This window comes from Mustela putorius, unplaced genomic scaffold (assembly GCF_011764305.1).
Source record: "Mustela putorius furo isolate JIRA1106 unplaced genomic scaffold, ASM1176430v1.1 tig00000594_pilon_pilon_pilon, whole genome shotgun sequence".
NCBI classification, from domain to species: Eukaryota; Metazoa; Chordata; class Mammalia; order Carnivora; family Mustelidae; genus Mustela; species Mustela putorius.
In genome coordinates this window covers 1,408,857-1,436,679 of record NW_025421427.1, presented here as the reverse complement: position 1 = coordinate 1,436,679, position 27,823 = coordinate 1,408,857, and the positions used below count along the sequence as shown (strand labels likewise).

General features: G+C 47.8%; 3 protein-coding genes across 5 annotated transcripts; 1 reads left to right on the top strand and 2 right to left on the bottom strand.

Annotated features, from left to right (window-relative positions):
- Positions 1–970: 970 nt before the first annotated feature.
- Positions 971–27,617, bottom strand: LOC106004564 (histone H2B type 1-K). 3 transcript variants are annotated; one of them, XR_006607398.1, is made up of 3 exons: positions 7,238–7,717; positions 2,429–2,545; positions 971–1,469 (listed from the first exon to the last, which is right to left on the bottom strand). XR_006607398.1 is itself a non-coding variant. In XM_045082277.1 (3 exons), the coding sequence occupies exons 1-2, from the start codon at positions 27,581–27,583 to the stop codon at positions 7,262–7,264; spliced, it is 381 nt and encodes a 126-aa protein (XP_044938212.1). In that variant the 5' UTR covers positions 27,584–27,617; the 3' UTR covers positions 971–1,469; positions 7,238–7,261. The 3 variants fall into 3 exon arrangements, 2 of the variants coding, with proteins under 2 accessions (XP_044938212.1, XP_044938211.1); XM_045082277.1 differs by lacking the exon at positions 2,429–2,545 and adding an exon at positions 27,545–27,617 and having other exon boundaries at positions 7,238–7,603; XM_045082276.1 differs by lacking the exon at positions 2,429–2,545.
- Positions 18,835–19,242, top strand: LOC101690749 (histone H4). The gene has a single exon (XM_004781521.3). It carries the CDS (start codon positions 18,875–18,877, stop codon positions 19,184–19,186), a length of 312 nt encoding a protein of 103 aa, XP_004781578.2. The 5' UTR covers positions 18,835–18,874; the 3' UTR covers positions 19,187–19,242.
- On the bottom strand, positions 22,212–22,585 carry LOC123392665 (histone H4). The gene has a single exon (XM_045082292.1). The coding sequence runs from the start codon at positions 22,546–22,548 to the stop codon at positions 22,237–22,239; it is 312 nt and encodes a 103-aa protein (XP_044938227.1). The 5' UTR covers positions 22,549–22,585; the 3' UTR covers positions 22,212–22,236.
- Positions 27,618–27,823: the final 206 nt, after the last annotated feature.

The window sequence follows — 27,823 nt, the reverse complement described above, 5'->3', positions numbered from 1 at the left end:
AAGGCTTAGGATCTATCTGTACTCTCCATCTCAGGGCTGGTCTATAACCAGGAGCATGAAATAACCAGAAACTGGAGAGCCAATGCCATTGAATTTTTGACATCCCCCAGGAGTAAAAGTATTGGGAATATTAAAATAGAATATATTTTACTGTAACTGTGTATAAATAACACATGTTTTATATGTATATATAAGATACGTATTATGTACACATACCATATATACACACACTCATTTTATGATATAGTTTATTTAAATTGCAAGCAGTGTCAAGTTTCAGTGACTTGAAAATAAATGTAAATAACTGTATTTGGCCTAATACAAATACATTGATACTTACAGCATATCTTCATGTTCTGTTATTTCATTTTCAAGATATGAATTTAAAATATTGGGGGGGAGTAAGTTAAGATAAAGCTACAGTGCAACCAAATATCAAGAATTCTTTTTTAAAAATCCGGTGTTACATTTATAAAACATTACCCCTCAAATTTGAGTGGAAGAATTTTATATAGTTTTGTATTCTCAAAATACTTTCAAAGGGACCAACCAGCAAAAACTGCTAGACTGTTTCGGTTCTAACCTATTTTAGGTGTAACTCCATATTCACATCCCACGTACATATTTCTAATATTAATTGGGGTGTGACTCATAGTTGTCTTTTTCTTAGACAAGTGCAGGGACTTTAGAAAGTTATCATTACTCAACATTTTTATGCAACACCTTAATATTTGCATGAATAGTCCATACCTATATTCTAATTTTTATATTCTGCATTATTTTTACAAGTAAAGTTGCTATGATATAAAAAAATCATATTTATTTTTTAAATAAAACGTACACCCCCCAAAAGCCTTCATTTATCAGTGGATTATTTTTCTTCATTCTTTTTCATTCTAAGCATCTGAGGAAATCCTCCGGGAATTATTTTGTCTCTATGTTTTGTTATAACAAGACATTAAAATTATTCTTTTTCTTCTTAGGATTTTATTAATTTGAGAGAGCACAAAAGGGGGAGGGGCAGAGGGAGAGGGAGAAGCAGGCCCCTCCCCCCATAGCTGAATCACACAGCATGTAGCCGCTTCAAATTGGCTCCTGGCACTTAGTCCTACGCATTTAAGTTTCCTCCATGTCTCTTCATGGCTTGAGAGCTCATTTCTTCTTAGCGCTGAATAGAATTCCCTTGTCTGGATGGACCACAGTTTATTTCTCCATTGATTTCTCCATTCACCCACTGAAGGACATCTGAGTGCAAATTTTGTGTGTGCATAAATTCTCAACTCCTTTGGGTAAATACCAGAGAATGTGCTTTCAGGATTGTGTGGGAAGAGCAGGTGTAGTTTTCTAAGAATTGGCCAAACTCCTTCGAAGATAGAAGGCACGTTTCCAGTCTGCATTCCCACCAGCAGGAAGCCACAGCTCATTTCCACCTGCCTGCTTGTGCTCTGTCTCTCTGTCTCTCTCTCTCTCTGTCAATTAAATAAATAAATAAAATGTTAAAAAGAAGAAAGAATATGGCACACGAGATCATGACGCATGAATCAGACAGATCATGTATAAAACTCTTTCAGTGGTCCTGTGTTGGGATATATGTCCTTTAGGACAATGACCATGTTTTCTTTGCACGGCCTCTTTCCCCAAGGACACACTCTATGATAGCTGACCTCCTTCTTCCATCTTCACCCCCTGCCCCCCAAAGACACATTTATTTTCATTTTTTCCTTCTAGGCTGGTACTGCATCTCAGGAAAAAAGGACAGGAAAACAAGTGAAAACCGAGGTTTGGGGATAGCTTGTCCCAGGACAAGCAGGTGCAGTGGCCTTTCTTTCCCAGAGCATGTGTTCTCCTCTCGAACTGCTGAAGTTCCAAAAAGGGGAGTTTTGCAACATCGCTGACTGATTTTAGGGAGAGGGGACTGGTCCGTGTGTCAGGTGGGGCTGGAGACCAGGGGAGGGAGGCGGGAGGTGAGTGTGATGAGGTCACTGTTGCAAAGGCCTCTTCAGGAGGTGGCTGCGGGGAGTTCACTCCTTTGGGATTGCCAGGCCTCTGTGTTGTATTTGGAGGACAGCTGAGTTTCCATACGTGAAGGTCACGGTGGATCCCACAGTGTCACGGATCCCACAGAGGCGGACCCACCGCTTGTATTTCAGTGTCCTGCTGTGCTTTGCTGATCACTGGGCTCAAGCTGAATGTAAATCTCATGGCTGCTGCCCAAAGTCAAAGCCAGTGATTTGTGTACCTGCAGATGGAGCTGGTCGGAGAGTCGGCCACTGGAGAGGGCTGCTGAGTGAGAGACACTTTGGCTTTCAAAGCTATCCACCTAGTCTCCGCATTAAGGTCCGCTGCTTGTTCACATGTCCCTAGATAAGCTGCTGGGAACACAAGGAGTTGGGACAGCTCCACGAGACACAGGGACCAGTTGGCTTACCCAGGATTGATGCCTCGAAACGGGCATTTCAGCATCACAGACTATATCTGGGGACATTCCGGCATTCCTGGAAGCCTTACGGTGGCTCCCACTGTCGACATTCCCATTCTGTAGCTTCTGCAATGAAAGTAACCAGTGTCTGTCTCCTCACAGAACAATAGTGACCCTTAGGAGCATTCTAGAAACCAGGCAGACTGTTCTTAGGCTGTCCCAGGGCTTGGGGGAAGGTGCACCACTGACAGTTAGGAAAAGACCAGGGATGTTAGATGTCCCATGAAGAACTGAGTCGGTTATACATGACTTCCAACCATCCCATAGCAAACTGAAGGTGAAAAACCTATTAATCAATCCTAGAACCTGACTCCTTTCACAAAGAAGCACGAGGTCTTTGCACGTGTGCATGTGTATAGCTCAATAGGCACTGAAATTTCCAACAATGCATCATTTTATAAATGAAGTTGTATTTTTCCTTTTCACATGTCCCCCAAGAATTACTATTTTCAAAAAAAAAAAAAAAGTCACATCACTGAGAGTGAGTCCCTTGGTATTTGATCATCTGTGTTGATCTACAAGGTCCTTGTTTCCTTCAGGATGATTCTATCCACAGGTTCTGTGATACCTGGTGCTGTGTATGTGTGTCAACTTGACCAGGCTGTGTATTACCCAGATATTTGGTCAAACATCATTGTGGGTGTTTCTGTGAGGGGGGTTTTCGAATGAGAGTAAAACATGTAAATCGTTAGGCTTGATTTGTAAAGCAGATTATTCTCCCTAATGTGGGTGCACCTCATTCAATCAGTTGAAATCAGGAATAGAATGCAAAGGCTGTCCTTCCCCTGCGTAAGAATTCCTGGTGTCTGGCTGCTTTGGAACTGGGATACTGGCTTTTTCCTGCCTTTGGACTCAGACTGAGACATGGGCCCTGCCTGGGTCTCAAAGCTGCTGGTGGCCTTGGGACTGGAACTTTGCCATTGGCTCCCCTGGGTCCCCAGTGCGCCGACTTGGCCTGCATATCTGGAGCCTTGTCGGCCTCCATAATCGCATGTACCAGTTCCTTATAAGAAATCTTTTCACACCTATATGCACATCCATCCTATTGGTTTTATTTCTCACTAACCCAAGTACAAATACCCAGCTTCTAATTTATGTTTTTTGGTTTGGGGCCCACACATTTGTATGTTGAAAGTATCTCTTTTATTGTTAAAATAACTGTCTCTTATTTTGTTTTTATTACCAAAGAGTTTAACTTCAGCCTAGGGAAGGGGCCATTAAAAAATACTAGATATAAGAGAGGAGCCTTGGGGATGACAGCTATGGAAACCACTGCTTTTCATAAATGAACCCCAGGAATGTAAGCTGTGTATTTAGCTGCACAAGCACAGACGTCACAACGACGTCCAGAAACACAGTCACGAACCTCTCTGCCACTCTCACCAGTGGCAGCAGCCCTGTGCCTGCTGTTTTCCCCAAATTAACATCCTCGAGATTCCAGTGTCCTCTTATAGCTTTTCATAATTTCTCCATCAAAAGACTTATTTTTTATGTAAATGCAGACCTTTGGCTGAGGGTCTGATTTTATTCTTCCTTCTATCAGTGGGAACTCTAGTGCACCTGCAGGGGGCGGGGCCTTTGTCCTTTTAGTCTCACTGACCCCAGCAATACTTACATGTGTGTTCAACTCTGTAGGAGTTGAAAGAAACTTTTTATCCTCATTCAAGTCTGGATAAAAATGTCCTTGTGCGTTTTGTGAATTGGTTTTGTTTTTTAATACCACACATCTGCTTTACTCTTGAAACCTCCCAAGAGGCTGATTTGGTGACAATGCCAGAAAAGGCAAGCCTCTGAAATCAAAGTTGAAAGGTATCAGAAAATGGATAAACTAGTGATCTGCAGAAAAAATACACATTTGAGATTGTTTGGACTGTTATGGATAACGAGATGCAGGCATCTCCCACATTTAGGAACCTAAAATGTAACACAGTAAGCTGTGGTCAAATGAACTTAATGTGCCCGAAACAATGTCCTAATTAAAGGATGACAAACTGCACAGAATCTAGAAAGGAGTGGAAAAAGAGTTAAGCTTTGTCAGTACATTTTGTCCAACCTCTGTGGAAGGGAGTTTTCAATGAAGCTGGACAAAGGCCAGTTTTAGGTCACATAACTTGGGAAAAAAAAATCTCTCCTTTAGGATAGGACTCTCACATCTATTTTAATGTTCCATCTGTTCTTTTGTGTTCTAAGAATTGTTCTTTAGGGGAAAACAATATTATCAGAGGCAAATCATGTGAATTATCAAAGCAGCAGCTGTTCCAGTATAAAGTAGTAAAGTGACATCCAGGTCTGGCTGAGCTCAAGTCCATTTCCCAAGACGTATCAGCAATGACACAAATTAATCAAGATACCTTGAACAACAGAGGGTTAGATGCCTGGATCACCAAGGCAGAAATAACCCATACAATCTAGCTTTGAGTTCTTTTTTTTATTTTTCTCTCTTTTTAGGAAATTTAGGTTCCTAAATACTGGACTGTAATGGACCTGCTATGTGAACCTTTCACAGAAGGGCCACAAATTCCCTCTGCTTCCTCCTGTCCATTCTGCAGGGTTCAGCCCCACCCGCCCCATAGTCTTCTAGGTATCAGTCCCGCTGACAACTGCAAGTCATTCAAAGCACACCTGTCTAGTGCTCGCTTCGGCAGTACATAGACAAAGCACACCTGTCTATACCTATACCTCTATCTGTACCTGTATGTGTATCTGTAATGTCCACTAATAGATTAATGGACAGGATCAAAGGCTTCTGTGCTCTGAAAAGTAGTGATTAAAAGAACCCAATATATGGTGAATTTACCATCATCAACTACCTTGATGTGATGATGGAAGGAGAGAAGATACCTTAATTTAAAAAGTGTAATTTCTTTTCTAACAGAATTGAGGGAGGGATATACACACATACACTTACATGAATACACGAAACACATACGAAATACACACATGCACACATTACCTCCTTATGCACAGTCCGGTCAGAAAGCTGCCACAAAGATTTTGAAAACCTGAGTAGACAAAGTTTACAAGAGCTGGAGGAACTGGGTTAATTGTAACCCAAATCTTGAGTATTCTAAATTCATGGGCCTTTTTAGTGAACTGTCAGCCTTCCTTTTCTCCCATTCTCTAAAAGAAAGTAATTCTATCTGCATTAACACCGTAAGGTTTGGAATTCTCCTTTATAGAATTACCTTTATGACAAAGCAGATGATGCTTGGAACTTGTTTTTATGCAAGGATACTTTGCCTAGGATAGTTTTCAGCACCGCACTCAACATATAAAGAGAACATATGTAACATACATCTTTCCTATAAAACAAATTATATCAAACACTCACGATGGAACGTCTAGCACTAAATCTAGAAAGCTGGCCACAATTTGTGTTTACCTCTGTTCTTGTCTACATCCTCTTGCTGTGACTGTCACTGCCGCGTTCACTACCTGATTTTTAAAAACTAATTCATGAAACTCTTAAAAAGATTTTTGAATCATACACTTGCATGTGCTTCTCTATATGCTTAAGTAATAATTTATTTTTGAGCTTTTTAAAGTGGTATCATATATGAACCTTCTGAGATTCGGGTTTCTGAAATTCAACCAAATATTACTGTGTATTTACTCATTTCCCGCCCTCACTAGACTCCTATTGGGTGACTGTATCTCACTAAATTTGTTGATTCTTTTGGCGGTGCATATGGTTGCTTCTTCTATTTTGCTATTAAGAATAGAACTGCTCCATTCTCCTGTGTCTCCTGTTCTAAGCGACCGGAATAGTCTCGTGCCAACACCTGGGCTCCGTTATTGGATAAAGGATATTATCAAAAACTTCAGCAAATACAATTCAGGGTTTCCTCCACCACCACCACCACCCCCACCACCCCATTCCTAGCAAAGACCAAAGTATTTTTAAAAGTGCCATTTCCCCAGGGCTTACACTGGAAGGAGGGATTTTGACCTCCGGAATCCGGGACAAAGGCACAGGGCTTCCGCGGCCCTTTTACGTTTTTTTAAACCTCTTCCAACAGAGTGCAAGTGACAGAACGAAGATACGGAGTGGATTCTGACCCGGAGGGTAGGAATCGGAGCCCAGTCCTTCCCAGGAGAGGAATTTCACTCAGAGAAACGAGGGAGTCGTGGCCGGGCTGCGTGCAAGGACCCGGTCAGGCCAGACTGGCAGTCGCGGGGGCTGGGTGCGGGGGGTGCGGGCGACTTCAAACTGCCCGCGCGGGGTCCCCCCTGGCGCTCACAACAACGAGCCGTCGGATTGCTCAATCGGGACCTTGCTTCCATTATTTTGTTGCCTTTCTCAGTGTATGTAAAATACACGCTGCAGGGAGCAGCCAGCAGCACCCCCAAAATAACTGAAGTGAATAAAGACAATTTGTGCGTCTTTTAGCGGGTGCCCGTTGCTCCCTCAGCAAGGTACACCTGAGAATTAAGGACAGAGCGCTCGAGGCCTTATTAATAAAACATTTTGCCAGGGGAAATTTTCAAAGGTGACCAGGTGTTGCTTTGGAGACCAAGAATATTTTATTTTACCCGAATTGTCTGATAATGACCGTATCCTTCCTGATCAAAATCCATTTAAATAGGTCTCCGGTTCTACTTCAGTTTCCCATACATCCTACTAACTTATCGAGAGGTGAAAACATGGAATTCAGTTTCTTTGCAGCAAATAAACAACACAGGATGAATGAGTGCCAGGTCCCTTTAGAACACTGAGTGGCTCTGAAAAGAGCCTTTGGGGTGTGTGCCGAGCCTTACCGATTGCTCTTGCAGCCGGCGGGCTCACTTGGCGCTGGTGTACTTGGTGACGGCCTTGGTGCCCTCGGACACGGCGTGCTTGGCCAGCTCCCCGGGCAGCAGCAGGCGCACGGCCGTCTGGATCTCCCTGGACGTGATGGTCGAGCGCTTGTTGTAGTGCGCCAGGCGGGACGCCTCGCCCGCGATGCGCTCGAAGATGTCGTTGACGAACGAGTTCATGATGCCCATGGCCTTGGACGAGATGCCGGTGTCGGGGTGCACCTGCTTCAGCACCTTGTACACGTACACCGAGTAGCTCTCCTTGCGGCTGCGCTTGCGCTTCTTGCCGTCCTTCTTCTGCGCCTTGGTCACCGCCTTCTTGGAGCCCTTCTTCGGGGCCGGCGCCGACTTGGCTGGCTCAGGCATGGCCGAAAGTAACTGTTGAAGAACCAGAAAATAACAGGAAGAATGAGTATGAGGCTATGCGTGTCCTCTTTATCCACGGCTTCTTAAACAAAGGAGGCAGTGAGTCAAATCCTGTATCTAATTGGCGAATTCGGCAAACGTCACGAATTGATTTTGTTCAATCAAAAGAAGTGTATTTGAAAACCAGGATTCCATTGGTTTAAGTGAAACTCTAATTTCAGCCAATGGCACAGCTTTATTTTTCTGCCCAATAGAGACTATAAGTAGGGTAGCTCCGGCTGTGTCAACTCTGACCCTACTCAGGTTTGTGTTTTTCGTCTTCATTATGTCAGGTCGCGGGAAGCAGGGCGGCAAGGCGCGCGCCAAGGCCAAGACGCGCTCGTCGCGGGCGGGTCTGCAGTTCCCCGTGGGCCGCGTGCACCGCCTGCTCCGCAAGGGCAACTACTCGGAGCGGGTCGGGGCCGGCGCGCCCGTGTACCTGGCGGCCGTGCTCGAGTACCTGACGGCCGAGATCCTGGAGCTGGCGGGCAACGCGGCGCGCGACAACAAGAAGACGCGCATCATCCCGCGCCACCTGCAGCTGGCCATCCGCAACGACGAGGAGCTCAACAAGCTGCTGGGCCGCGTCACCATCGCGCAGGGCGGCGTGCTGCCCAACATCCAGGCCGTGCTGCTGCCCAAGAAGACCGAGAGCCACCACAAGGCCAAGGGCAAGTGAGGTCTCATTTAGCTACAACCAAACCAAAAGGCTCTTTTCAGAGCCACTCTCTTAATCAACAAAAGGAGCTGTGCCTTTAAGTCACATTGTTGGCATAGCAAAGTATTAAATACTGACAAATCCTGTAAAGCAAAGAAAAGCTTGCCTAAGGTATTTATAAGTTTGTCGTTTGGCCCAAGAGACAACCTTGCTCTAATGAACCCATGTGAGCAAAACTGGGGTATCCCGATTCCTCTGCAGGATCAAAGGTCCATCTGGAGCACAAGCTTGTCCTGTTATGGCAGGGACAGTCAGGGATCTAGTAGGACCTGAGGCCACACACGGGGTAAGATCCTTATCTGCGTGGCCTCCCTGGGATACCACAGAGGAAAAAACCCCAGGGGGCTGGGCCCTGAATACCAGAGGAGAAACACCCCAAGGGGGCTGGGCTGGGGAGCATAGTCTTGCTGGAAGTTTGCCCCGGGCCAATCAGACAAAGACCTGAAGAAATCCTAAACAGCCCCGGCTAAAACTGCGCTAAAACTGAAAGTTGCTGGGGGTGGAAAGGGGTCATTCTTGGATACCCCTCTCCCTGTGAAGAGCTTATCTCTCCTCTTAACCCTTTGTCTGCTGCCCCTCACTCTGTGTCTGGTCTCCCTCTTTATTTCTCCGAGCGGCAGGACCGACGACCCTGGGCACCAGAAAGCTGCGATAAAAAAAATCCTGAAACATTTTCTTGGGGACTCCGGGATCTCTGGTCGTCATCAAGGCGTCTAACCGTGAGTAGTGGACAGCCAGTGTCTCTGTTACAGTCAACAAAATGGGCCTCATCATCTCCGAGTGAATGGCACTGCTGCGGCCCTCAAATCTCGGGTGATAGGTTCCCACAGATCCGTCCTCTAAGAGAAGGAATGCAAAAACCCCAGGAGGGTCCCCCCAGACATCCCCTTGCCAGCGGCCTCCAAGGGATGGCACCCGCAGTCTCCTGCTGCAGGAAGGAGCAGCGTCTACCTCCGCCCTCCCCGCCAGGGTCCTGCTCCTTCACCCGTTGCCCGGTCAAGTGGACAGAGCACTTAGGCACATGGTGTCCTCCGGGATCTGGCCCAGAACTTGTTAGGAATAGCCCCTCAGCTCCCCTCATCTTATAACCCCTTACTGGGGTTCCGCACGCACTGTTCTACCTGTGACCCTCCAGCCACAGAGCATGTTTCTCGTTTTTGTGTGAAGGTCACTATACCCCACACCTTGTGGATCGGGCTTGCCTGACGGGGTGAGGGACACCCTCCAGGACCCACCAGCGCCATTTTGTTCCACTTGGCGAGGTGCCTGCCCCTCTGCTCAGCTGTGACCGTCCTAGGATGGACCCCCGTCCGGCTGAACACATGTGTGTAGGTAGTGTCGAGAAGGACAAGGGAACGGACTTCTACCTCGGCCGTGTGCCCCGTCCCCGCAGCCCATCCTGTGCCTCCAGAAATTGGCCTTTGTTAGCCTTTTACAACAGGTCTGTCAAACAGAGCGATTTTATTCTGTCCATCACGCTGGCGTCCACTGGGCCCGGAAAAGTCTGGCACATCCACCCGCCACTAAAGGGGCCTTACTGGGTCATGGCCCGTCCCCTGGCTGGGAAATGCAGAGACAGTAAAAGTCAGGACAGGCAGGGTGGCTCCCGAGAGGTAGGATCAAGCCCGGTTAGAGTGACTAACTAGCACCTCACAGAAGGGACAGCAGTCCTGGCTCCCAGTCGCAAAGACACCCAGGACACTGGGTCAGGATGAAGGCCTCCTGGTCAACTATGAGGAATGAGGTTAGGGGAGCCATTGACCCCCTTCCCGTGGACGGGGGTCTCAGTCCCCTGACCCGAGCTGGTGCTCCTCGGGGGCGCTTCCTGAGTAATTGGAATGGTTTGACCCGCAACCCCCTAAAGAAAAGGCAAATTCTTTTCTTTGGTTCCACGGCATGGCCACAACACAGACTGGAGGAGGAGACATAGCGGCCTGAGGGACACGTCAGTTATAAGACCCTGTTGCAACGGGACTGGTTTTGCAAACGTGAGGGATATGGGGAGAAGTACCCCATGTGCAGGGTTTCTGGGCCTTAAGGGAAAATAAGGGCCTGTGCCAGCCTCCTGCCTGCTCTCTCTCACGGCTGGACCCGGTGGGGGGGGTAGAGAGCAGTGGGGGAGGGGGTGGTGAGGAACACAGGGACCCCACACCCACGCCAAAGGCAGACAGGCAAATGGTGTCCACAGAGGATTTCCAGCCCCAGCCCCATCTTCCCTGGGGTCTCTGTCCCTTTCCTGTCCGGCTCTCCCAGATCCCCTGCTGCGCTCGGGGCTCTATGTCTTGCAACAATATACAGGACCCAGAGGAGGACCAAGGGCAGCTGCCGCTATGGCTGGGGTACAGGTGTCCATGTCACTGCAAGACCAGAGATTAAGGGGACCTTGGGAAGCTTTCCAAAAACCCTATACAGAAGCCTTCCAAAATCTTACTTGTGATTGAATTAACTGGGAAGGAGGAAATGCTCCTGTTAAATCACTCACTCTCTGAGGCGGACAAATGCGGAGTCCTAGGCACCGCGGAGAGAATGGGGACAAACAGCTGAGTAATTCCCAGGCACCGCTGGGCCCATGGGGTACTTCCAGTTCTCAACTGGGGCCCAAGATCCCAACTGGGACCCTAACGATCCCCTCAGAAACTGGTACCTGGGTCACTTCCAGGCCTACGTCCTGGTGGGATTAAAAAGTTTCGAGTCCGGAATCTTGTCAGGCTCCCCACCCAGACTCCAGTGGAAAACACAACAGCCTCCTAGAGAGGAGGGAGGCTCTCATGAAACATACAGCTGTCTCTCCTGATTCTCCCAAGGCCGAGATCATGCCCAAGACAAAACTGTGATCCAGTCAGTCCCAGATATTCGGGAAAACCTGCAGAAGTTGACCGCTGGCCCTGAGGGGGCCCTAGAAGAGCTCTTCGGAGCTGCTAACTGGGTCTTTTACAACCAGGGCCAAGAGGAGAGTGAGGAACAAGAGAAGAGGCTGGGAAAGAATTTGTAGGGTCCACTTGTGGCCTGATAAGCCGTTACCCATCAGCCCCCACCCTTACCCCAAGGCTCCGGTACCAGATGCCTCGTCTGTGGCCGCCCAGAGCACTGGCAGCCGGGATGCCCTCAAAGGAGACACCCAAAATGAAAGCCCCCAAGTCCTGTCCTGCTTGTGCAGGACCCTGGAAATCCGAATGCCCTCGAGGACCTCCATCTTCGAGGGCTCCAATGAGAGCTCAGCACCCCCAACGGGGTATGATGGGGCCCGGAGCTCTTCACAGGGGCGTCCCTGGGGCAGCTTGCCTTTGGGACCCAGAGCCTCGGGTAACTCACGAGACAGAGGGAAAGGCAGTCTGTTTCCTTCCACCTTCCCTGTTCTCCTCCCCACCCCGGCGCCCACCGCCCAGCCTCTGTGCCGTTGTTCAGAGCATTGCTGGACAGCCCAGAATCAGTTTTTTTTTTCTCTCCCCCTGGGATGCATCTGGGGCGATCTAATTTTCTCTCATTCCTTGTTAATGCCTGACAGCCCCATACCTCTCTTAGATAGAGATATTATGGGCCAATTTGGGAACACTCATGTTGATGGCCCCTGGACAGACGGGCAGTCGCCTCCCCTTATTAGAGGCTCATACTAATCCCCAGGTCTGGGCAACTCAGCAGTGGGTTGGGCCTTACCTGCAGTGCCCATTCACAAATACTTTAAAGATCCCACAACTTGCCCCTGTCAGAACAAGTACCCTCTAAAACCAGAAGCAAAAAAGGGCCTAAAAAATCCCATAAATAATCTAAAGAAGCTGGGGGTAGGGGTGGGGGTCTTAAAAGAATGCAACAGCCCACGAAACACCCCAGTTTTGGGGATACAAAACCTAACGGGGAGTGGAGATTGGTACAAGATCTTGAATTATTAATGAGGCCGTGGTCCCAAGTCGTCCTGTCGTCCCCAACCTTTACACACTGCTGCCACGATACCCCTGGCACAAGCTCCTTTACAGTCCTAGGCTTACAAGAGGCCTTCTTTCGCAAGCCACTCCATCCAGACTCTGTTTCTCTTTGCAGTCGAGGAGCCCACAAATCCGACCGCCTAGATCACACGGACAGTTCTACCTCAAGGGTTCTGAGATAGTCCCCACTTATTTGGACAGGCCCTGTCCTAAAATTGTGCAGAATTTTCAGGTGTGAGAATTTTCACGGTGTGGACCGTCTCCTGCTATAAGCCCCCTCTGAGCCGAGTATACAAACTGGCACCCAAAAGTTTCTACATTTTCAGAGTATGGGGGGAATAGAAGGTCTGCCAGCCTAAGGCTCGATTATGTGAGACACGTGTCCAATACCTAGGTCTGGGTCTTTCAGAGGAACATAGGGTACAGCCCCATTGCCTTGTAACATCTCCTCAAAACCCTTAACTGGTTGAGAGATTTTTCAGGCTTCACTGTGTACGTCGCTTATGGACACTGGGGTATGGGAAATCATGTGTCCTCTTTGTCAATTGATCGAAGGACAGGACATGCTGGAAACCTGCTCATTAATACTGAACCCAGACTCAGAAAGGGCTTCTAAAGACCTCATCAAGGAACGTCTGGGTGGCTCAGTCCGTTAAGCATCTGCCTTTGGCTCAGGTCCATTCCAGGCATCAAGCCCGGCTCTGGGCTCCCCTCTCAGCAAGGGGCCAGCTTCTCCTCTGCCTGCCGCGCCCCCTACTTGTGTTCTCTCTGTCTCTGTCAAATAAATAAATAAAATCTTTTAAAAAGTAAAAAGCTCAGTGCCCCAGCTTTAAGCCTCCCTACAGGGAGGTCTTACAACTTAGATGTGACCAAGAAGAAGGGAGTGATCTTGGGTATTCTAACCTAGGCCCGGGAGCCCACTCCATAGCCAGTGGGATCTTTAAGCAAAGACCTTGACCTGGTGGCCTGTGGGCTGCCAGAGTCCTTTAGGGCTGTGGCCACCTCAGCACCTTTAATCCCCGAAGCTACGAATTAACTCTGGGATGGGATCTTGCTGCACACACCCCTCCCGCATAACTGTCAAGGCCTCCTCTCCACGGAAAGTGACCGCGGGCTCACGGAGAGCCGCCGTCCACCGCACCCAGCGCTCTTGCTGGAAGGTCCAGTCGTGCAAATAAAAACTCGCTCCACTTTAAACCCTGACCCCTTCCTTCCAGAAGAGGGCACAGAGCCAGTGCACGGCCATCAACACATCATAGCTCAAACCTGTGCTATTGGGAGAACCTAAAGGGGACCCCAACAGAGAATTTGGAGGGGACCCTATTCACAAAGGAAGCCCATTTGCTGAGCAAGGCACCCGAAAGGCTGGGTGTGCTGTGGTCACTTTACCACATCACCAGAAACGAGATCCCGTGCTGTCTGGATCGAGCCCCGCCTCCAACCACAGCCCTCACTCAGCCGGGCGATGGAACTCAGTAGAAAACAAAAGTGGCAATGTCTTTACCGACTCCAAACACGCCTTCCTGCCTTTGCATGCCCGCGGCACAAGGTGGAAGGAGAGAAAGTGTCTAACTGCCTCAGGTTCCCCCACTAAATATCACCCAGAAATCACCCGCCCCTACAGGCCATACCCTACCCCCGAGAGGTGGGAGAAAGCGACACCAGAGAGGAACAGGTGAGGTGCTGGAAGGGAACTGCCTGGCGGATGCAGCGAAATCTGCCGCCAAGTTTTCGGCTGCCCCTGTGGTTGCCTCCCTAATCTAGCTGGCTCCAAACCCAGGGGAAAACTTGCTCCCACACAGAGAAAAAACAATGGACATTAGAAGGAGGCAATAACCCTCACCCTCCAGGCCGACTCCAGGGTAAGAACGTAGGCTTAGCCCTGGGCAGCGAACCAAGAGAAGGTTGGGAAAAGCCTACATCAAACCCTCCATCTGGGATGGGATAAAACCTTGCAGATGACCCACATGCTTTCTACAGGAAAAATCCTGGACAAAACCTTTAAGTACCTTTTAAAGACTTGTGAAGTCTGCCACAGGAAACACATAACCCGCACTCTCATCCCCAAATCCCCAGAGGCAGACAGTGAGTGGGGAGCTGGCCTGGGGAAGACTGGTGATTAGCGAATGGATTTCACAGGTATGCCTGAGGCACAAGGGTCCCAAAGCCTCTGGGTTTGGGTAGATAACCATCCCACGCTGGGCAGAGACCTTCCCCTACAGAACCAGAAGGCCTCAGGGTGGGTAAAGGCACTAATTAAGTGAAACCATCCCTTGGCTGGGACTCCCCTGGTCTGTACTCCTCATTGCCTTACTCCGGATTAGAAATGTCCCTGTGGAAACGGGCTGGAGCCCCTTCCAGGTCTTGTATGGGAGTCCCGTCTGTGTAAATGACCTGCTGGTGCACAAGGGAGGCTTTGACAAAATCATGTCATCCCTCTGGCAAGGTCTCCATGAGCTCCTTGGGCGCTTCCTAACCCTCAGCTCCAAGACAACCAACCTTTCCCGGTCATCCCAGGGACCAAGTGCTTGTTAAAGATCTTTCCTCTTTTCTTTGTCTCTAGAGCCTGTCTAAGAGGGCGCACACGCAGTCGCCTTAGCCTCCCCAACGGCTGTCAAGGAACCCAAGGTCAAGGCCTGGATCCACTATTCTAGGGTCAAGCCCTGGTTTCCAGTGGAAGAAGATACCACTGCGAGCAAGGAAGGGCTTAAATGCATCTTTAAAAAACAGAAAAGCCAACGACACCAAGCTAAGTACTTCAACCCCCGATCAAAGATGCCCTTGAATGCATTTGTTCTCTTTCTCCTTCTTTCTCTTCCCAAACTTCTACATTGCCACTCATCTGCAGGGACCCAAGCATGGGTTCAACCCAGTACCACGCCCTTCAATTTGACTGATTGTCAGGTATGTGGGAAAGACTCAGTAGGGACCGCTGTGCCCGCCCCTATTGAGGTCTGGCTGCGGGCTAATTACTCTGTCACTCCTTTTGTCTCCTATATTAATTCATTCCCCAATCAAAATATCGAGCAACTATTTTTTAAAGCTTGGAAGAAGGACATGGAAACCAAAGTAGCCAGTGTCCCCTGGTCCGACAACACCCCAGACCTTGCTTGGCTAGCTCGGCTCCGGATCAGTACTTCAACAATATTCCCTATTTGCTGCGAAAACACCTACAGTCCGAACTCGGGGATTTTTGTAGGAAACCTTTCCACGTCCCAGTGCAACTTCACCTTCCGGATCCCTTCAAGCGTCGCAGAGGAGCCCTGGAATAGCTCCCTTTTCAACTCGCTCAGCGCCTACAAAGACCCTGATCAGCCGCACCTCTTTTTCCGGGCCCAGGATCCCCTAAAGGAAAAGACATCTTTTTGGACCCCCGCTAACAACTCCTGCTCAGCAGGGTGGTCCCCGGAGTCCTGCAATTCCTCTACACTAGGGTTGGCCAGAGGTTTGCTCCTCTCGTCCCAAGAATTCTTCCTGAAAATCTATCCTTCCAGCTCACTTGCCGTCACGGCGGGCGAGCGGCTCCGGTTCGATGCTTCCCTGATATGGAGGAAGTTGTCAGGCGCGGCCTTGACCTCCCCGCCGAAGCTTCTCTTTAAGTATGGGTTCCACCTAAGCCTCCGAGCAGAGGACGGTCTGTTCTTCTACTGTGGGAGAAGGGCGCGCGCGTTCTTACCTGCGCAGTGGACAGGGCGCTGTTCACTGGCCTACCTAGCTCCGCTTGGGCCCCAGGCCCCCGGGGCCGGCCACATGCCGCAGGTCGGAAACCAGTCCGAGCCTTGGATATAGAGACCCGAGGACTCCCTCTGTTTGGAGGGTGTGGCCCTCCAGAATCCCCGGGTCCTGGACCTTGGGACCTCCTGTCCTCCCATGCTCCCAGGCAGGGGACACCTGCAGCCTCCTCCAGGAAGCCGCTTTTATATTAACAACACAGGTCAGGGGGTGCCTCGTTCAGATTTGTCAGGTAGCCTGGTGGCCCAAATAGAGGACCCCTCCTTCTGGTGGACCTCCCTTTGGGTCCAGCAGAGACACTGACTATGGCCATTAATGACCCCAGAATTCGTCCTCTTCCTCCTGCTTCCCTTCTGACCTTGTATTCTAAATGCCCTTGTCCAACTTGTTTCTTCTCCTTTAGAGTCCATCAGGACAGCATTGGTCCTGTCTAGGCAGCCACAGATGGCGATCCTGCCTACTGTAGGGGCCTCAGGACAGACCTCTGAACCCATCGGTGCCCCTCCCCAGCAAGAAGTAGCCACAGATAGGTCATCGCCCCTGCTCCAGATGGCAGTTTGGAGTTACCTGTTCGGGGGTGGGGGGGTGGGAATATGTCAGGGACGGATCGGAGACAGAGAGGCAAAGAGCCATACAGTAGGATCAGAGGCCGCAGGGATAGGATCAGTTTCGCCCCTGGTGGGCCGGCCTCACGGGTATTCTTGGACCTGAAGTCTCTGGGGACCCAATCAGTCATGATGCTGTCCCCTTCACTCCCTTCATCATACCCTTCTCATCACCAAGTCACTAGCCGGAGAGGGTCTTCTGTTCCTCTCCACCCCTGTACATAGCAGCCAATGTTTACTTATTACTCATGGATGTCTTAATGAAAATCAGCTTCTTTGGCATTCCTAGTCTGTTGGAATAAATTTATTTTCACAGCCTCTTGAAATCTTTGTATGTCCTACAGTTAAATCTGAATTGCAGTCACGCGCCAAGACAGACAGTGTAAGTGGCCACAGCAATCACAGACAGGAGGTATGTGCTCTGTAGACTCAGTATATTATATAAAGTATCTCCATTATTTATTTTTTGAAAGAAACATGCATGGGGAAGAGGTAGAGGGAGACAGAGAATCCCAAACAGGCTGCAGTTCAGCATGGAGTCTGATGTAGGTATTGAACTCACTACCCGGAGATGACCTGAGCTGAAATTATGAGTCAGACGCTTAACAGACTGAGCCACCCAGGTGCCCCTGCATTAGCTCTTAAAATAGCTTTATGAGTTAAGTATTGTTATTATATTATTCCCACTCTTGATGAGCAAAGGTTTAGAAGACATAAGCAAGTGTCCAAAAGCCAATTGGTAGAAGAGATGCAACTTAAAATCAAATTTTTCTAACTCGAGTTTCAGCTCTTAAGCACTTTCTAAAACAATTGAATAATGGGTGACATTAGTTACAGTTTACAAAACTATGTTAGTTTCAAGAATTTCGGAGTATGATTCTGTATTTGTTTTCTTTTAAAATAAAATTCAATGTATGCAAAAAATAATTCCATATTAAATACCTTATGAAAACCAAAATTAAAAAACAATAAAAATATAGAATGTTTAGTCATTAAAAATTAAAAGGCTTAAAAGCAACTAAAAGCACATTTCTGAATTTAAGTACTTTATTTTTGTAGGGCTTTCGTTGTATTTTAATTAATTTATTGTTAATGCAATCATGATCAGAAGCTCAAAGAGATTTATTTTTCAAAACTGCTACAGTGATTCTAAACGTACACACACACATAAAAGGAGTGTGAAACTAGATCAGAAACTTTTGAAAAGAAATAATGGAACCCACAGTGCCAAATTATGACCTGAAGGCAACTACAATTTAAAATTTTGATGTAGTAAACAGAACAGTGTAGGGGAGGAAAAATAATTTCCCCTCTACCCTTCTAGGTGCTATGAACTTCCCCTTATAATAAAAGACAGATTAAGGAGGAAAACAAAGAGCAGTTTAATGACATGGACCCCTCGTGTGTACTTGGGAGATGCTCTGAAGAACTGAGCGGAACTCCCCGAAGAGGCCCCAGCCACCCCAGGAAAGACCCCCTTCCGCTAACAGATGTTGGCCTGGGAAGGGAGTGCCCGGGAAGCCAGCCTGGGGTTGGCGGGAAAAAGACGGGAAACAAGGTTGTGATGCCGAATTAGGCTGGGGCTTTCCCAAGGACAGGAATGTCTGGTGATTTAGTCGTCCTTCTCTTCCTGCTGCAGAGAGGGCGACACTTAGAGGTTGAGGTCTCCTTCATGAATGTTAAAATGTCCCGTTAGGAAGATTTTAGAGTTTCTCCCGAGTTGGTGTTTCTTAAAAATCATCTGCTCGCATACAGTCCTTAGACAAAGAGGCGCATTTGGTTGGGGGGTGGGGGGACGTCTTCTGCCCTCCACACCGAAGAGGCCTATTTTGAGACGGTATGTCCTGAACCCCTACACTCCTGTTTCGGGGTGACATCTTAGGGTTCCCTTCCCAGCCAACAATCATTCCCCTTCTCAATGAGAGAAGGCAGTACTTTGTTGTAAACTGAAGCCCCTAGTAACGTTTTCATGGGGGAGATTCCTGCAGGCACCAGTACGACCGGCTCAGGAGAAGCCAGACCTTCCACGCGACCTTGCTCCCTCCCTCACACAGTCCTCGGAGCTCCGCCCAGAGGTGGGAGGAGCCGGGGCGGGGGCGGGGCCTTGGGGCCCGCCCGCGCTGTCAGTCTTCAACGAGGTCCGACTTCTGCTTATAATTAGCGCTGACGGACGAGAAGGGCCATCGCTGTGTGGAACTCGCAGAGAGTTTGTTCCGACATGTCTGGTCGCGGCAAAGGCGGGAAGGGTCTGGGCAAAGGGGGCGCCAAGCGCCACCGCAAGGTGCTGCGCGACAACATCCAGGGCATCACCAAGCCCGCCATCCGGCGGCTGGCCCGGCGCGGCGGCGTCAAGCGCATCTCCGGCCTCATCTACGAGGAGACCCGCGGGGTGCTCAAGGTGTTCCTGGAGAACGTGATCCGCGACGCCGTCACCTACACGGAGCACGCCAAGCGCAAGACGGTCACGGCCATGGACGTGGTCTACGCGCTCAAGCGCCAGGGCCGCACTCTCTACGGCTTCGGGGGCTGAGCCTCCTGCTAATCCTTCCATCCAAAAAAGCAAAAGGCCCTTTTCAGGGCTTCCCCCTCTTTCACTAGAGGAGCTGAAACTCTGACTAGAGGAGCTCACTGGTCTTTGCGGCCCCGTTGCACTGCGGGTCATGTCGCCATTCCCCGGCCTGGTTGCTAGTCCTGCCAATCAAGCTTATAACCAGGAACCTTGCCCCAGGTTGGTTTGGTGTCCCAAGTTACTGCAGAACTTGCTCAAAGATGGTCCTGTGAGAGTTTGGGGGCGTGTTGTGTTGGGCACAGTTTACTTTAGAAGAGTTTGCTGTTTTATGGGCACAAAAGAATCCTACCCCAGTAATATCCTTGCCAGAAATGTCCTAATGGAGAGTTATTTTAGGAGAGCTGGAAAAATGGTCAGAAAAAGGCAATTTCTAAGTTAGACTATATAATTGACCTCTGCTCCTAAATGGGACCCAGCTTGGCAACTCAGGAGGTCACTATTAACCTGGAGGTTCAATTAGTGGCCTATTGCTGGCCATCACTTACCACAAAAAGTAGAGAACTTAAGGTATTTCGTCTTTAAGAACAGTGATCATAATAGCACTCCTTCAGCATTTACAATGGGTGAATGACGAATGTGTTATTTGTGATTGCCAATAAACACTCAGTTACAGTTAATGTAACATTAAGGTTAATGGAAGTATGTAATGGAAGTATAAATGTAAATATGTTCTATACAATTTTAAAAGTATAATTAACATTTATATTAATTTTTATCTGGTTAGCAAGGATGTATAGTTTATTTTTGATTTGCTCTTTTTTCCCTTACTGCATGATATATAAGAAAACTTTTCACAATTGTATATGATTCATCACAAATACAAACTATGTCTCTTTTCATTAAATGAAAAACCATGTGTGACCCAGTGGCCACTTGGGAAACTACAGAGGAGTTTATATATAAGTGATACCTAAAAGGTTTCATTATACAAAATGCAGGACCTGCATTTAGGAAAAGTATTATCAAGAAGTGTTAAGTTTCATTAAATCAGGTTATGAACATTAGTCAGACATCTAAAGACAAGTACTAGAATATTAGCTATAGATATATTTAAATAATATATGGAATATGTAGGGATTTTGGGGGGGGGGTTAATAACCAAGGGACTACTATCAAAATTATGCAAGAAATCAATGGAAAGCAGGGTGCCTTGGTGGCTCAGTCAGTTAAGCATCTGCCTTCAGATCAGGTCATGATCCCAGATCCTGGGATCAGAGCCCCACAACTGGGATCCCTGCTCTTACAAGAGCCCACTTTTCCCTCTGTGTACTACTCCCCCTGCTTGTGTGCTGGCTCTCATTCTCTCTCTCTCTGTTAAACAAATAATTTTTTAAAAAAAGAAGAAAAAATTAATGGAAAGCCTTAAATACATAATTGACCCTCAGAAGCTGTTGGGAAATATAATTAAAAACAAAATCTCCCAGCCTAGAAAACCGCTGCACAAAGGTGGTAGAACCAGAAGTTTTATAATTGAGTAAGTGTTAAACCAGAATGACTATCATAGGCAATCTGCTATGGGAATAGAAGAGAAAAAAAGAAATCTCACTCTGTTGGATAGCTAAATGGACACAACCCATCTGAAACACAATAGTGTTACAATTTGGAGTCATAGCTTAGCTGAAGTTCGACCCAAGTCTTCCCAGGAGAATGGGAGATCACCATGATTAAAACAGCACTGTATTTCAGAAATGCCTCTAGGGTCCTTGAGGAAACATTCCTGAGCTGGTAGATGGGCTGGATGCACATTTAGCATTTGACCTTAACAAGGGTTAAATCTTGGTGAGACCAGATGTTGACGGTTTTAACTTCAGCTTTAAAATGTATACATCTCATCTTCGCTTACTGTTTTTCTATACATTTGGGCAATTACTACTTTTGTCTGTGTGTGTGTGCATTAGTCAAGCTTCCTACCAACACCCAAGTCTTCCCCTTCGACTCTGGGTTTCTTTCTCTACTTTTTAAGACCTCCTCTAGGAGAATCCTAGATTCTAGATTTATGGCCTAACCCTGTGTTTGATTCCTTTTCCACTCTGTACCAACGATCTCTCCTGGGCTAGGGTTGCCAATTTTCATGGCAACATTTCTGTTGTTTCCCTTATCATTTAGCTGGAACGCCTGTTAACTGCACCCACCCTCACCACATGGTCTGTGGGGTACTGACCTGTCCGTCCTGTAGGAACTTGGGTTTCCACTCCCAGCAGACCCCAACACTGGAGCCAAGGCTGGTCACATGCTTGGTCTCACCAACTGTCCCAATTGTTAAGTCTACTTAACACTCATTTGTTTCTTGAGCAGAGGACACGTGGCACCAGAATGCAGATCACTAAACGTGATCACATTGCACGGCCTCATGTACAAGGAGACGCACCTTCTCTGGAATTCAGCGCTGAGGCACCTGCGGTTCTCGCTCCTTGCAACCCCCAAACCTGCACTCCGTCATACTGAGAAAGCCGTTCTGCTCCTGCTCAAGTCTTAAACCCGTTTCCTTCCAACTGTCATGCAACGTTCCCATTAGAGCATTAAAATATCATTTTAAAATGTACATGTCTGGGGCACTTGGGTGACTCAGTAGGTTAAGCGCCTGCGATCGGCCAGGTGGCGATGCCAGGGCCCTACGATCAGGGCCTGGTCAGAGCCCCGCATCGGGCTCCCTGCTCAGCGGGCAGCCTGCTTCTTCCTCTCCCACAATCCTTGCTTGTATGGGCAAATAATTTTTTTCTTTTTTAATAAGTGTACCTGTCAAGTGTTAAATATAAAGTGTCAACAGTAACTTAATGCAAGTCTCCAAAAACCTGTGTGAGAGCATGAAAAATGAAAGGGCTCATGCATTCTCTAGTTGCACACAAGAAAAGCAGGGAAACTTCTGCGCAAACGGGAATGGATGTACTTTCACAGCCCTAATCGAACACTACTGAAGACAAACCAGCGTCACGGCTCCCAAGATGAAAGAGGTGGGGGCCCTGAAAAGGGCCTTTAGGATTTTCACAGAAACCAAACCCGAGGGCAGAGGCTCAGCCCCCGAAGCCGTAGAGGGTGCGGCCCTGGCGCTTGAGCGCGTAGACCACGTCCATGGCCGTGACCGTCTTGCGCTTGGCGTGCTCCGTGTAGGTGACGGCGTCGCGGATCACGTTCTCCAGGAACACCTTGAGCACCCCGCGGGTCTCCTCGTAGATGAGGCCGGAGATGCGCTTGACGCCGCCGCGCCGGGCCAGCCGCCGGATGGCGGGCTTGGTGATGCCCTGGATGTTGTCGCGCAGCACCTTGCGGTGGCGCTTGGCGCCGCCCTTGCCCAGGCCCTTCCCGCCCTTGCCGCGACCAGACATGGCTGAGAGACAACAGCACAGCGTTTTGTCACGTCTCCCGCGTTGCACGCTTTTATCCCGCTGCCAGCGGACCGAACTGAGAACCTCACACAGCCGAGAAGTGCCACCCCGTGGGGGGAGAGAAGTGTGACAAGACCAAAAAAAAAAAAAAAAAAAAAAAAAGTCGTAGGTTTCCTTGTACTGTGTCTTGATTATACCCGGTAACTATTTTGTTACTCTGTTTGGAAACTTGAAAAATTGCTTGTCAATGGGAACCCCAAACGCGAATGTTGTGAGAAATACAGAAAAGGGCAAGTAATAAAATAGCAATATTTTATCCCCCCACGCAGAGAACACAGTACTGCTGCCCAGTTTGGGATTTTGGTGAAATAGGGAAGTGCACAGCTTCCCCACCCCCCACCCCACCCCCCAGCCCCCCCACCCCCGGCCGAGAAAATTTCACATAGTTCCATGTATGGCGTTTTGGAACTTCTTCACACGGATTACATTTTAATCACTTTCCCTTCTCTAAAGACCAAAAAATAAAAAAGTGTTTTTAATATCTACTTGTTATTCCTTCTTAAACATTCTCTATAGTACACTTGAGCCAATTCCCTAGTAATTCCTTAATAAGTATAAAATACTTATAAGTATAAAATAATTATTTTCCCTACTGACTGATGTACCACTTTCAACACTAGGAAATGTAGGGGTCAAGGGCAGGTTAGCTTAAAATGAGTCACTTTGACGTGAAGGTTATTAAAATCCAGCACGTTTTGTAAAAGCTTTTTACCTCCTGCAAAACTGCGTAAAAGGAAATTAGATAGAGGACCTGCTCCAGAAAGAAATTTACCACAGAGAGAACTGTATTATACTTTGAGCTAGGTGTAGACGATGGAGACCAGCAAGGCCTGTTGGATCAAAGCCCTTTATGGCCCTTGTTTCCAAGTGGCCCAGCAGACATTTTCTTTACCAGGCATTTGCTCTTCTATGAATTACATTCCTTCCCTTTGAAGTCCCAGGCTCCTGGCCCCTTCTCCTTAGTTCGGAAAGACATATATATACTTCATTTTGCTTGACTGTCTTTGAAATTTCCTGTCTGCATAGATCCCTGTAGTATACTGTTACATTTTATTTTCTCCTGTGAATCTGGCTCATGTCTATTTGATTCTTAGCCGGCTGCAAGGATCTCCAAAAGGACAGGATATTCCTGCTCCCTGACAGAACTATTCCTAAAAATTCTATTCTATACAGAACTATAGAACTATAGTTTAAGCAATGTCCTTTGCCAAAGGAAATCTACTTTCAGTTCAATCTTGGAAATTTTACACTAGGGAAAGTGAAAAGTGACTATGTCTGTATGATATTCCATCATAAGCATTTTCTATTATACATTTTAAGCAAAATCTCCAGCACTTAACATAATATGCTTTCTATTTTTTTCTATTTTAAAGGAGATCTGTACATAACTTATTTCCTGAAGATAACCTAGAATTGAAATGCTTTGTCAGAGACGGTATAGATTTTTGTGGCATTTCATTAATATTAGTACAGTTTCCACAAATCTTACCACATTCACCTCTGCCAGCAGTTAAGTGTTGTGCATATAAATTTAGCATACAATACCAAAGAGGCATATTTTGAGATGATACGTTCTACTCCTCTTCAAAATATTGTAACTTGTTTCAGGTTTAAAGGAAAAATCAACCCTTTCGGAAGTTTTGTCATCGTTGCTTCACACTGATTAACTGGGACATCTTTAAAAGAATGGGCTCTTCATCCTTGTATATTATTGTAGGAGCTGGAAAATTTTCCCTTATTTCCTTCTAGGTTCTTTGGCCGAGCTACTAATTAAAGTGACACAAAACAGATTAACGGGGGGCACCTGGGTGGCTCAGTTGTTAAGCATCTGCCTTTGGCTCAGGTCATGATCTCAGGGTCCTGGGATGGAGCCCCATGTTGGGCTCCCTGATTAGCGAGAGCCTGCTTCTCTCCTTCTGCCTCTGGTCCCACCTACTTGCGCTCTCTTTCTTTGTCAAATAAATAAATAAAATCTTTAACAAACAAAACAAAACCAGACTAACAGGAGAAAAACATTTAATTTCCTAAGTACAGAAGCCCTGTAAAAAATAAGACTTAAAGGCGGTCAGGCACTCAAGGCTGCTATGCCATCCCCAGCTAAGGACTGGGAGAGGGGCCTGGAGCCTCAGAGGGGAGGAGGAGAATTCAAAGCAAGATAAGAGCAGAGTTTAGTAATCACGTCAGAGCTTGTCCCGACAAGCTGAGCCTTTCATGATAAAAAGCTGTATCTGTTATTAACTGTCTCTGTTTTCAACCCCCTACCTAAATTCTTCAAGGCCATAAGGAGGAGGGCAAAAGTTTCTCTTGCCCGTGATGTTCTCAGGGGACTTGAGTTCTAAACAGTCCACGTGTCAGTGGCATTTGGGGAAGACTCGTTCTGAACCCTTTCACTGTCTTATTGCTAGATTAAAGCTACGCCCGGCTCACAGTAGAGGGGCAACGAGTATTTGTTGAATGAAATGTAGGGAAAGAAAAATTCTCTGCTCTCTTTGGGTCTCTGCCCAAGAATTAAACTGACCTAGAACAGGTTAACAGAGAAAAAAGCATAGTCTATTAAATTTTTACATGTTACATGGCAGCCATGGAGAAGGAAGTCCCAAAGCAACTAGTCAGGGAGATTTCACATTTTTAGACAAGATAAGTTTGTGAAGAATTGACAAGACAAAGAGGTTTGGGCTTGGGGTAGCCAATTGAAGAAATAACAAGGTTTTTACTTGTGGCCTTTCAGCCCTAAATTCCATCTGGTGATAAGAAGTTCTCCTCTCCTCAGAGTACAGGGTGGGTGCCTGTCCCAGCGGACTTTTATCTCCCGCTTTCAGGGGAGGGGAGGGGAGGGGAGGGGAGGGGTGGGTGGGGAGATCCTACTGACGTTCCCGCTTCTGCAGTTTTCTCAAACTCTTTTAAGCTTTAGATATTCCATATATGCCTGGGTGCTTTGAGGCAGTGAGTTGTTGTGAACGTGGCAAGTCTCCTTTCCTCCCAAGCCCACTTTCTGTAGCCCCTTTCTTGAGTGCTGATGTCGCACAAGCTGAAATCGAGAGGTTCCGGGCTCCCCTCCTTCACCTGCCCTGTAAGTCATTCGACGGCAAGGCCTGACCTTTCTGCTGCCTCTTCCCCTTTATGCCCCTTGCTCCCCCTCCTCCTCGTTCCCACACTCACCTCTGGCTGGGATTTCCAAACTTTTGACCTGAACACCTCCCCCCCTTTCCATCCATTCTCAACTGGGTCCCCAGAATAATGGTTCTGAATCATATATTTTAAAAGATTTTAAAATGCGGCAGAGTCTGCCTTCCCCTAGTAGATAAACTTTGTATTTATTTTCAAGGTGTACAAAGCTCCCCAGTATGGGAAGCTCTTTGCCTCACCTTCTACTTCTCATTCCACATTCATTTCCCTCCATTCCAGCCTCCAGTCCTGCGAGAGGATTTCCAAGTCCTAGAGCACCTTCCCGGCCCCACCACATGATCTGCCCCACTCAGCAGCCTCCATTTTGCTTCCCTCCAATCTTCTTTTTAGAGTTTGTATTTTCTTAACTGTTTCTTCTGAAGATGCTGAGACTTCCCCACTGCAGGTATGCTATTTCTTAGCACCTAGTGCTAAGGTATGCAGGTGCTAGTTCTTAGCACCTAGGAGACCAGTGTGCGGGATATAGGCAAGAGCGAAGAATGGTGGGTGCCTCAAGGAAGCAAATCTCCAAGTTAGCTTTAAAAGGCATACAGGCCACACGTGTTTTGTTCTTGCAATCCACTCCGCAAGTCCTTACTCTTGAGCAAAGACACTAACAGTAGGTTTTCCTGGACTTACGGCAGCCAGTAGTCCAGCACAGCCGCCAGACCAGGCGTCCCTTTAAAAGGGCTTCCGCCCATCCTCAGAGGCACTGGACTCCCTGCTTACAGAAATGAAAAGACAGGCTGCATTCCTGGGAATATTATTTCAGAGAATTGAAGACGTGAAGAAACGTTACTCGCTCTTCACTCGGCTCCAGGAGAAATAACTTTCGAACCAAAATGGTTACACTGCTAATAGGCCTTTAACAATGCTTATAATGGGAGACGGTGGGCCAAGCGTGGATACGTCCCGGGGTAACCAGCCTCAGTTAAGTAGGTGAGAAAGTATTAAACAGACAGAACATGGGCCTCTTTCAGCCTGGGGAGCAAGAACTAGATAAACCAGCTGAGTAATTCTAGTCTAATCAACGTAAACCGACCATCCAGGAGCCTGCCTAATGCTTTACACCTGGAGGCAATGAAACAGGGCTACAGAGATCAGTGGAAGGAGCTGGAACGATTAGTTTCTCCACTGAACTTCCAAGTAGTTTTGTATCACAAAGATACGAGGTGTTCTTTGCATTGGTGACTTACTAGGAAAAATGTAAAACTAATATGCAAATGGAAACTAAACGCTAAAATGCACTGGGCAAATCCCATAAGCCAGCTAGAATACAGGTTAACGTCAAGCTACGTATGTTTAAAAAGTTAATGTTCACTCTTTACTTGTATCCAAAGCTAACCAGCAAACAAGCTCTTTCTTAGAAAGTGTGGATGGCTCTGAAAAGAGCCTTTGGGTTGGAGAACAAGATGCTTTCTTGTCAAGTTTACTTGGAGCTGGTGTACTTGGTGACGGCCTTGGTGCCCTCGGACACGGCGTGCTTGGCCAGCTCCCCGGGCAGCAGCAGGCGCACGGCCGTCTGGATCTCCCTGGACGTGATGGTCGAGCGCTTGTTGTAGTGCGCCAGGCGGGACGCCTCGCCCGCGATGCGCTCGAAGATGTCGTTGACGAACGAGTTCATGATGCCCATGGCCTTGGACGAGATGCCGGTGTCGGGGTGCACCTGCTTCAGCACCTTGTACACGTACACCGAGTAGCTCTCCTTGCGGCTGCGCTTGCGCTTCTTGCCGTCCTTCTTCTGCGCCTTGGTCACCGCCTTCTTGGAGCCCTTCTTCGGGGCCGGCGCCGACTTGGCGGGTTCAGGCATGCTGGAGACACTCGGAACGCGCTCAGGGGACAAGAGAAAGTAACAGCGAGCAAGGCGCCGCTTCCCCGTCTTATATAGAAGCCCTTATGCAAATACGGTGTGAGCTACACTCCTTTCTGATTGGTGACTATCCCCCCCGAATTCGGGCATTCGTGCTGCCCAATCAGAACGCACGGATCCCAGGGTCGCATTTCCATTGGTTGAGGTGAAAGTGCCTCCTTAAGCAACGCCAAACCTTGT